At 45.4% G+C, this 11,132-nt stretch overlaps 1 protein-coding gene, 1 long non-coding RNA gene and 1 other non-coding gene across 4 annotated transcripts in view; 1 reads left to right on the forward strand and 2 right to left on the reverse strand.

Moving 5' to 3' along the window:
- The window catches only part of LOC107988573 (uncharacterized), a 6,579-nt gene extending 1,569 nt beyond the window's left edge, over nt 1-5,010 (reverse strand). The window contains exons 1-2 of the long non-coding RNA XR_001760056.2: nt 4,084-5,010; nt 1,864-1,969 (exon numbers count right to left, since the gene is read on the reverse strand). This is a non-coding gene — a long non-coding RNA (uncharacterized LOC107988573). The remainder of the gene's footprint in view (nt 1-1,863; nt 1,970-4,083) is intronic.
- Nucleotides 5,011-5,191: 181 nt separating this feature from the next.
- Nucleotides 5,192-11,132, reverse strand: part of adamts18 (ADAM metallopeptidase with thrombospondin type 1 motif, 18) — a 35,759-nt gene continuing 29,818 nt past the window's right edge. For both annotated transcript variants that reach the window (XM_008310279.3, XM_017032322.2), the window contains 5 exons: nt 10,587-10,781; nt 10,055-10,125; nt 9,604-9,769; nt 9,177-9,372; nt 5,192-8,055 (listed from right to left, as the gene is read on the reverse strand). In XM_008310279.3, the coding sequence (XP_008308501.1) occupies nt 7,940-8,055; nt 9,177-9,372; nt 9,604-9,769; nt 10,055-10,125; nt 10,587-10,781 (744 nt within the window). In that variant the 3' untranslated portion in view covers nt 5,192-7,939. The remainder of the gene's footprint in view (nt 8,056-9,176; nt 9,373-9,603; nt 9,770-10,054; nt 10,126-10,586; nt 10,782-11,132) is intronic.
- On the forward strand, nt 6,775-6,847 carry trnam-cau (transfer RNA methionine (anticodon CAU)). Its single transcript has one exon. It is a non-coding gene; the product is annotated as a tRNA-Met (tRNA).

The raw sequence follows: 11,132 nt of genomic DNA on the forward strand, positions 1-11,132 counted from the left end.
TCATACCCCACTGCTCTCTGAAGGAAACCTGGCTGAGTGAAGGCAAAGTTTTCTGTTTTTAGCTCCACTTTGATGGCAGCTGTTTTCCCTGCTGGTGGGAGAAATGGGTTGTTGAGTTGGGGGAGAGCGGGGGCAGTTTGATTGATCTGCTTCATTTGGATTTGCATCCATTGCGGTTGTAAAAGACATGCGGTTGATACAGATTCAGCCAGAACAAAGCGGTGTGTTCAGAGGCTCTCCGAGCCTGGGCTCACTCTTCTGTTGGTTTTCATTCTGGCGATTATCGTACTTTTAAAATAAACACAAAAAAACAAAGTCTAAAGTGAGCTGAGGTGAGCTGTAAACTTCCCTGATCCCAGCTTAAGGTTGCAGGTGTTTTGTAGGTGTAGAGTCACCATTTGACGATTTAGCTGCATGTGATGCACACTTCACTTTTACGTATTTTCACTACATAAAAAGCACTGCAGAAATAGCTGCCAGGCAGATCGCCACTGAAATCTGTCAGACTCCTCTCACTCTCTCCATCTCTGTCTGACGCCTGATGTCTGATGTTTTCTCTCTTTATCCGAGCGCCACAAAAAGACACGGAGACTATTTTTCTTTCCAGAAAATATTAATTCAGCACACACCAGGGTTGCATGTACACAGGCACAGTGAAAATATCCAGTCTGCCTGTTTGTAGTGTCTGAAATGGTACGAAACTTCTTTACTTGAGGCGAACTAGAAAACAAAAACACAGCAGAAACAACTGATGCCTCAAAACAGTTTTCCAGAGATTTCTGCAGTTACTGGTTTTAACAGCAGATCCAGGTGGAGGAAAAGCTGACGTCATTTTAAAAGAAAAACATGTTTCAGCAGAGATTTGTGTTTTTACGCTTTTGGACAGGAAATTGATTTTTTTTTCTATTTTCAACCAAATTATTGTCGGTTATTAGCAACAAAACTCATTATTAGTGATGTCCGATGGTAACTTTTTGCTGATATCTGATGTGCCGATATTGTCCAAACACTTAATTTCCGATACTTATATTAACCGATACCAATATATGCAAAACTATTTATGGGTTACATCATCTGGGCAAAACCCAGGCACTGGGTTATCCGGTTTTCAATATTAGAGAAATCCCATAACGATTCTTACCGACATAATCATGTTAATATCGATTGGTCGATATGATCGCACATCTCTACTAACTGTTGAAGAAAAAGTCACTTTGCTTCTGTTACTGTTCATTTTTTTAAGCATGTTGCTTCCCCTTGACTGGCCTACAGGTGGCACTATGTGCACTAGTTAGCAAGTAACAAATTATAGATGCAAGTCTGTTGCATATTAGCAGCATTTTATACTAGTCACTAGTCACTAGCTTTAATGAAAAATGTTAGCAATTGTCATTATTACGTTGACAAAATTCAGCTGCAGCAGTGTTAGCTGTAAAATAAGTTGGGAGGTGATGAGTCACATGACTGTCTTTACCTCCGTATCCTGTCAACAAGATGAACGTTTAAACGGACGCAGGGTTGGGACCGGACAGGAAGTGAAGGACTCAGCCCTGGACGAAGCCCCAAGGCAGATGTTGAGAGTTCAGCCATTAGGGGGAGTAAGAGCATGTGAGTATGAAGAGTTTTCCTGTTGTGTGACCATCGCTGTGTCCTTGTTTGAAACACTGGCGTTGCTTTGATTTATTGAGGTTTGTAACCTTGGCCAATTACACACAAAACACACTCCCTTGCTGTTTTCCGCAATGACGGAGAACACCCCCCCCCCAGCCCTCCCACACACTGTGCCCGACACACACAAACACACACAATTGTTGTTGCTTACCTTGCACAAAAAAGTAGGTGTTAATCAGTAATATTTCTGACCTCATTTCTTTCCGTGGGATCAAGTTTCCTGGTGATTGTTTGTACTCCGGCCTCGTCCTTGACATGCGTGGAGAGCACTCCATTTACTGAGGAAATCACCGGTGGTCTGGAAAATCAAGAAGACTTGTTTGTACCAATTCATCTTGTTAGCCACATGGGGCAAAAAATAAAGAATCGCCGCAGAGATGCAGCTGGCATCATGGACCAAAGAGTCCGAAAATGTATTGTTTTCGGGAATTTACATATCTGTGGTGCCACGACATTCCCTGTAGTCGGCCGAGTGAGAACACAATTCATTAATAACTTATGACTGTCGCTACAAACATCCAACTGGCGGCTGACAAAATCAAATTTGTGTGTGTGTGTGTGTGTGTGTGCCTCGGCTGTGATGTTTGATTAGACAGCAGAGGTCAAAGAAGTCGCTGATTGAGTTGTTGCTACAGTGGGAGAAAATCAAGAGAAATCTATTTGCGTGCGTCTTGTATCTAAGGTATAAAAGTGTGATTTATGTTGTTTTTTCACCCTCCCCTCCCCCCGCACCCCCAAATCTTTTGTTTATGTTGTCTGTGATTTGCATCCAAAATGTGGTTTCAAATGTGGATGGCAAGGGGACAGAAAAAGTCATGGAATTGTTGGGTAAACATTGCCCCCTAGTGGTGACGGTGGGAAGTGTTTTCATGCTCCTGTCATACGTGTGGCAGCCAACCTGTGTGTGTGTGTGTGTGTGTGTGTCTACATCAATACTGTACAAAATGTATTTGGGTCCATAGGAATAAATTCATGTCAAATTCAAGCAATGGATCTCTGGGGACGGGGGAGACAGGAGGGGGGTGGATGTGGTGGATGTGGTGGAGGTGACGTTACTCTGATTATTCCTCATACACACAGACACTAAGCAGATTCAACGTTAAGGGATAAAGACAAGGGGAGGGCAGTGAGTTGGATGTGATTTTCTGAAGGTCACGGGGTTAACAGGCAGGTGGGCACAACTGCAGATGGGGTCGGCGTGACCCCGAGGACCTCTCCTGTTTGGACACCTCAGAGTGGAGCTGATGAGGAACCGGAGAGAAGATGGAGTTCCAGCTGTAGCAGCAGAAACATCCACGATCTGAAGGAGAAGAAGAGTTGATGATGATGATGAAGATGAAGAACGCTGCTGTGACGATTCACAGACGAGCTCTGAAGATGGGAATCTAAATCCGACATCACTGATGACATCACACGTCATCACAGACTGTGTTCTCAGGTTCTGTTCTTCTGTGGACATTTAATGGAGACAAATCACAGTGTCCACGGTCCTAACGTCTTTGGTGTTTTGTTTTTCCTCGTGATTTTTGTTGCTCGAACTTTTGGGAGGGTAGGGTGGTGAGGTGTGGGAGGGTGTGGACCGTGCTGCAGCTAATTGTTAGCATCACACGTTAACTACATTTATTTACCGTCTCCAAATGTTCAAATTAAAAACAAAGGAGCCAAAACAATAGGTGATAAAGAGGGAGGGGGGGCAGAGAGGGGTGAGAGAGAGACAGTGATAAAGGACAGATTCAAAGAGAAGATGGGATCTGAGTCGTCGGCTAATGTGAGAACACATGAGGACTGGCGGCGGGGGAGGCTAATTAGAGGCAGGCAGGGAGTATGTGCTGGTTAAGGACAAGGGCCAGGGTTTTGGGGGGGCCGAGGGGGGGTTAACAGGACGTGAGTGAGATATCCACGCTCTCGACTCGACTCTTAAATCATCTGGTGTGACAGAGGCACAAAGGCCAGGATTGATGCAGAGCTGTCGCTGGTCTCTGGAGCTGTTAATCACTGAGATCTGTCAGGTGGGGGGCTGGGGGGTGGAAAGGGAGGGGAGGGGTTGCTCTTATCACTGGAGGAAAAACCGAGCCCCACAGTGAGAGCGGAGCCGATCCACACTCCTCTGAAAGGCTGCAGTCGTCCTGCAGCAAACACTTCCCCTCTGCAGGAACGTCTTCTTTTTTTTATCATTCTCGTGTGCACTGACTGTTAGAAGGGGGGGGGAGGGGTGGCGGGGGTCTTGAAGAAATGGAAGGTTGTGTCAAACACCAGGCTCTCGGGCTGAATCTTCATTTTTATGTGGCCCACCTGGGCTTCACGTGTATATCTACATGTCAAATTCAAGGCCCGCAGGCCAATTCTGGCCCGCCGCGTCGTAATATATGGCCCCCCAGACATGACTGATGAATCTCTGCTGTAAACACTCACCAAAGCTACTGCCAAAAGTTGTACGTTGTAGTTGAAGCTAGCTGTTTTTAGTGGCCGAAGAAACCAGAACCCTCCAGTGTCCTGGTCCTGGTCCTGGTCCTGGTCCTGGTCCTGGTCCTGGTCCATGAGCACTGGTGTAAGAGGAGGGTTTAAAATATGACATCACTCACTTATTTTGAGGTCTGCCCTTGGTGATGGCCCTGCAAGAAATAGAGATCGTTCTCACTGTCTCTCCATCCACACACAGACACAGACACACACACACAGACACAGACACACACACACACACACACACACACACACACACACACTGATGAAACTCTGTGAAGATGTGATTAGACTGACTGTCAGTTTTGAAGAGTTCCATCAAGGTTCACTGCATGCCCAGCACATATACACACACACACACACACACACACACACACACACCTACATCCACCTCAGCTGCCTGACAGTTGCTTGTGAAGCAATGAGGAAGTGGAAATATGTCTCTGCCTCACAGATGACTTACAGCGACATCCACTGGTGACTGAAAATAAAAGAAATATCTGAACGGATCAGCCTGGACCAGGGACAGTCCAGGGAGGGCCAACCCGCGGCTCGTGAGCCACATGCGGCTCTTAGGTTTATGTCAAATTTTGTGTTTGTGTATTTTTATAGTGCTTGAATCTCACCTACATGAGCATTGATGCAAATTCACAGTCAAAGGGCAGAGAAAAAACTATGAAGATAATCACAGGACGGATTTAACAGTGGGAGGTTTTTGTTGTTGTTGTTGTTGTTGTTGATCGTCATTCTGCCTGAGGCATCATTACTTCCAGGCTTCAGATCTTCAGCAGCACTTCAGTTCACTCTGCTCCTCAACTATTTTCTGTCACGCCCCCACCCCACCCCCTCCACACCCCTGCAAATTGAAATACTATTGAGAATCTGATAACATGTATATATTTATCTGTACAAACCACTGTACGAGTTGCTGCCACCTAGTGACTGGAGGCTGGTTATCATTCAATTATTACTTATGTCCGGCGTGCCATATTTAATTGGAAGACCCCGCCCGGCGTGCCATATTTAATTGGAAGACCAAGAGGGGGGCCTGCCCCACTATTTGAGAAGTACTGCACTATCGTATGCTAACATCAACCAAGAATTTCCAACGGGGACTTTTGTGGCTCCTTGCAGTAACAGGCTCTTGGTCTCTGATTGGTTGGCCACTCCTGGACTAGTCTAGTTTGGCTGTACTGGTCCTGAAACACAGTAACACAGTAACAGGTAAAAGACCCCACACACTCACAGGCCTAGTCTTTGACTCGGAGGGTTGTGGGGTCAACTCCAGACATGGCAGCAGATATGTGTTATTCAGTTCTATTCTGTTCGGCTCAAACCCTCTCGTCTAAACGACTGTGATCTCAGATATAAATACCGTCCTTCCGTCTCTTCTGGTTCTTCCTGTCTTGGTCTCTTGATTTCTCCGCTCTGGTTCCTGCCATTCTCTGTGCAGCCATAATCAGACGTAGACCAGGATGCACCAGCGTGGACTGCAGCAGTGGAATCCCAGGTGGGAGTCAGAGCAGGATGTTGGTGCAATTCTTACATCAGCTCGGCAGTAAAACTACGGCGTCTTCTGCCTCACAAACCCGTGCGCATCCACACAATCAACATGAGCTCCGAGCCGTGTGTGTTCACACAGGTTGCGAGCTTGGATCCCACGTTGTTTGTGTGTCTGTTTGCCGAGTCGACGTACGGGCGTGTGGGCCGCAGCTCGTAATGTCTGGCTCACAGCGTGCAAGTAAACAGCGTGCAGTCGAGACGACGTGGGGACTCTGGGCTTCATGATTCATGCACACAGGTTGATTAAAGAGCAATAGATGCCCCCACAGTGCCAGAGGGGAGTTGGAGGGGAAGGAGGGGCAGGAGGGGAGGTAATCACTGGAAGAAAAGCAGCGTGAGGTTCTACACCAAGCCTCGCAGCTTCCTGTGGGGAAAAGTTGAGAGGGAGAGAAAAAGTTAAAGGAGTTGCCACAGAAACTAATGTTGGTGTCCACGACTCACACTGTGTGGCTGCACACACTGGGCAACTTAGTCACTAAGTGGGTGTTAATCATGAGTACGAGAGGGCGGGGGGGCAACGCCGTTTAGCACGCAGACGCAGCACAAAGCATCGGAGCTGCTGTAACATTCATTGTATTAACAATGTTGCTGTTGCAGTAAAATATTTTACTGTAATATTCAGTTGCTTAAAATGATAGTGCTCCAGAAACAAGTGCAAGTACTACAAGTACTGTCTCTGTGATAATTACCAAGTACTATTTGGTATTTATTAGGACCTATCATTATAATGTGTTTTCTGTTCATCCGGAATAATCTCGAGAATGACCTCAGGGTCACACAGGAAGTACAACACGGAGCTCCATCCAGAAGGTCATCAGTCGAAGCCCAACTGAAAAAGAACTCAACAACCGCTGCTGTTTCACCCAAAGAAGAAGAAGAATGCCTCTGTGCCTGCTCGTCAATGTCCTTTTTTAATGGACATTGTGTCAGTAGGTCAGTGAATGGCATGGAGGTTTGAGCAGGCACAGAGGCATTAATAGTTTAATATTAAAGACCCGAGAAATCTGATCAGCATTTCATCAACATTTTTCCAGCCAGCGACCGCACGACAGTGTCCCGTGTAACAACACCTACACATCAGCCTCGTTGGCGCAGTAGGCAGCGCGTCAGTCTCATAATCTGAAGGTCGTGAGTTCGAACCTCACACGGGGCAAAACTTTATGCTGCTTGAAATGAAAGCATCAGTCAATCAGAGGATTGTTCCAGAAATCAATTACCCCTGGTGGTGAAACTCAGTCAGTATTAATTTTAGTCCTTTCCCTAAATCTGCTCCAGAGTAAATCTGCAGCCTAAAAACACACTCCCACTCAGTCCTCACAATATATAAGTCAAACTTCACCAGGCTCAGGCTGTGACTGAGGGAAAAAAGACGAAGATTTGAAAAAACAGGTTGTATTTAAACAGAGAAACAGAAAAAAAACACTTCAAAAAAGAGGAATATATTTAAGAACTGTACAGATATATATGTTAGCTTGTATTATCAACACTGTGGTCTGTAGCAGAGGTACCCAACTACTAGGTGTGAATGTTAGTGTGAATGTGAATGGTTGTGTAACCCTACCCACACATGAGAAGAGCTGTGATTGGCTGTTGCTCTCGTCACAACCCTGGGAATGATTATGTGGTAGAAACTGAATGGATGTACGTCCAGTGCAGAAGACGTTTTTACTTTGGAAAAAATAATAGAACGTTCTATTCCCTGTCCTGACTAAGGAACAGTTTTATCAGCTCGGCTGATTGTCACCTGACAAACCCACGCTGTTCACTGTTCACTTTTGATTTGTCTTTGTCTTTAAATCAGTTTTTTTAATCACCCCACCTTGACGACTGGTCCTGAGAACGAGGTCTGACTGAAACCGGTCTGTGAGACAGACATAGGTCGGAGACCTCTGCTGTACGACAGCACAGACTCGGGGTCACGTCCACACACTCGATGTCGGAGGTTCACTGTGCAGCACTGAAACATATATTGCCTCATATACTGTAATCAATAATAATTTAAATTGGTTTCAAACACCTTCACACAGCTGGAGGAGACGTGTCCATAATGTCCTCATGTGTCCTCACCGTCACCAGGACCAGACTCCGATCCTTCTGTACGAGTCTGACTGTGAGTCCATCAGACTGGTTCTCCAGGCAGGAACTTGGCTGTCCGAGACAGTTCTAGGTCCAGTCAGGAATCACGGAGAACGGACGTGTTCTTTTGAGGTTCTAACGCCGCAGGTCCAGATGAGGCGTCGCAGCTCTAGGGTCTCCTGTTGGAGCAGGACATGCAGCACTGTTGTCCGTAGAACCGGTGGTCGCAGATGCCGTGTTGGGGGACCAGGTGACACCAGTTGAACAGGTCCAGACAGCGTCCGTCTGTAGAGACCATGATACACATGATGCACTTTGAATTTAAATGGAGTTTTAAATATTTGTATAGAACATGATGATAACCAGCCTCCAGTCACTAGGTGGCAGCAACTCATACAGTGGGTTGTACAGATAAATATATACACGTTTTCAGGTTCTCAATAGTATTTCAATTTGCGCGAGTGTGTGTCAGTGAGGAGTGGGGGCGTGAAAACATTTCTGTCCATTTCTGTGGGGGGGTATGACAGAAAATAATTAAGGACCACTGTGTTAACACAAGAATTTCCATAATATGGGCAATAAAAGTTTAAATTATTATTTTATTAATATTAATTACATGAAATAATTTGTTATGTTTAGTTTTTATATCACATTCAAACACATTGGCAGAATGATGTTAACTGTGTATCCAGTAGTTCCACTGTCCATTCACACTGCTGATACACACGTTGTTATTTATTTTGGCCTGTTCGTTTTGGTTCAGCTGGACTGGAGGAGAAGTGGAGAGCAATGTTTATTTACTGACTGAATGTCTGGGAGGAAACATCATTAGTGTTCAGGATTTTATTTTTATTTTTTCTCTTGCTGCCATTAAATGACGAGACAGAATGAAAAGCTGTGTTTCTCCTGTTTCCTTGTTATTCATGTCGTTGTTTTGTCTCTGTTTGGTTTGAACAGAAACACTGACATTATTTATAAGATGCATCTTTTTTTAACCAGACAAACTGTCAAGCTGTAGTACACCAGACATTAATGAAGACGTACGTGTGTGTGTGTGTTTGTGTGTGTGTGAGAAGAAAGACCGCAGTCGCATCAAAAAGATAAATATCCAATTTTTGAGCAGTTGAATCCACTTCCACTCTACGCTGCAGCGGCACAACGACACCAGTTGTTGTCCCTGAATCAGTCTCACCAACAGTAAATCACTCGTTGTGGACAGTTTGTGAAAAATGATAGAGTGAAAAAACAACAAGCTGAAAACTTAACTATTAATGCTTTGAATATTATATTTATTCCTAAAAAAACAACTAAAAAACACATACAGTCAGTGATTTTGTCTGACACTCATTCTTAGTGAGAAGCAAATTAACCCCACCCCCACCCCCTCCACTCCCCACATTCAGTACCTTTTGATGTGGCTCCTGGATTGGTGTTCCAGCCTGGTCGATGTGATGAAGCTGGGGGGGCAGCTGGGCAGAAGTGTGTGTTGCACGCCCTGGAGGACACAGGCCTCTGGTGGGCTAGACAGCCAACTGCAGGGCGACCATGCCGCAGACACTGGATGGAGCGGGTCTGGACCCCCCCACCACAGGACACTGAGCACTGAGACAGAGAACCAGAGAAAACAGAGTCAGACGTTTGAAAGGAAAGAGAGGAGGTAGAGCGAGGTAGAGGGAGAGAAAAGGAGAGAGAGGCGGGGGGACGTCACTACAGATGTGTAAGAGGTAGAGGGAGAGAAAAGGAGAGAGGGGCGGGGGGGGACGTCACGAAAGTCGCATCACTACAGTCAGCTGTCAGGTTTGTCATGGTGACAGTGACTAAGTCTGATTGTACCTGCTGCCATGGGGAAGAGTACCAGCCCAGGAACACAACACTGGAACCTGTATTTCCGGGGGTGACCTGCGGGGGTCCAGGGCACAGACCCCGGTTACAGCCCTGCTGGAGAGCCACCAGTGGTTTGGCCAAGTTCCTACACCTTCGTATGGGGAACTCCACGTACCTGAGTGAGAGGACATCACACTGTCATCACACCTGAGGAACAAACTTCTAAAAACATTTAGAAACCTGGACTCAAGGGCCAATCTGTGTTTGTACAGCCTGTGGTGACATCACTTCCTGTCTTAGCTGAGATGGTAACGAATTTAACGGCCAACATGGGAACTGTAAGTTAATTTAACTAGAAGTAGAAAGAGTTTAAATGAAGACAAGCAGGTCATGTTTCAAGTACACAGATGATGCAGTACTGAGTACGTTTCTGATAACATTAGCAGTTAAAGCCTCGTACCTTCCCTGTGAGTCTGTCTCTCCGCAGAAAAGTGACCTCCTTTGGGTCCCTGAGCCACAGGAGCTAGAGCACTGGAACAGAAAGATGAAGAATATTTTACTAGGAAACACATATATTCCCTAACGGGCCACTAGAGGCAGCCTTATCACTGCCAGTGGTACAAATACCATAGTTTGAGAACCAGTGCTTTTATGTTAGTTCAGTGAATCCTGGATTACTTTGATAAACAAATAAAATGTAAAAAAAATGTCTTGCTGAGTGTAAAGCTGTCACTGTGAATGTATTCTTCTATTAGTGGAACATGAACGTCAGATGAAGGCACCACATGAAAGCACATTGAAGTACCATGAGTCCGCAGTACTTCCTGTAAACCTGCAGTACTGTGACTCAATTATTCATCATTTCGAATCAGTGTTCAAATGTAACATTTTCTACATAGACTGAAGTGTGATGATGTACTTTAATTATTAATAACAGTTACATTGACAACAAAACCTTTGACCTTTGACCTTTGCCACCTCTCTGTCCCTACCTCGCTCCACGGAGTGGGGATCCACTGCAGACGTTCATTTTTGGGACAACGCTGCAGGACACAGGTCTCCTGGGCTTTGGGTCGGAGCTGCTGTCTACACATGCCATCAGGCAGAACCACTGCACCAGCCCCCGGGTCCGTGCTATGGCAGATCACGCTGCGTTTCCTCAGTCCGCGGCCACAGGTCTTGGAGCACTGTGACGACGGAGAGACGAGAAGGTCATCATCTATCAATACTACGACTGGATTAAATGTGTTTTCACTTGGTGGAACCAGTGAAGAAAAACACTTGTGTCAAATGTTTTTGATAAAGTAAAAAAACACTGATGAAACCTTGAATATTCATCATGAGTGGCATTTGATTAATTAGGTCAACAGAGGGCAGCAGAGGGTTCGGTTTAGCGTCAATGATATTCCTGACCCATTAAACTCAGTGTCACGGTAACTGATTCAGACTAATGAACCAGAGTATGAGGATCAAACTGAAGAAGATGAAACATTTTAAAACAAAAATTTGGAAAATATTACAAAAATTATGAAAAGAAA

This window comes from Cynoglossus semilaevis, chromosome 5, assembly GCF_000523025.1.
Source record: "Cynoglossus semilaevis isolate Cse_v1.0 chromosome 5, Cse_v1.0, whole genome shotgun sequence".
In the NCBI taxonomy this organism is placed as follows: Eukaryota; Metazoa; Chordata; class Actinopteri; order Pleuronectiformes; family Cynoglossidae; genus Cynoglossus; species Cynoglossus semilaevis.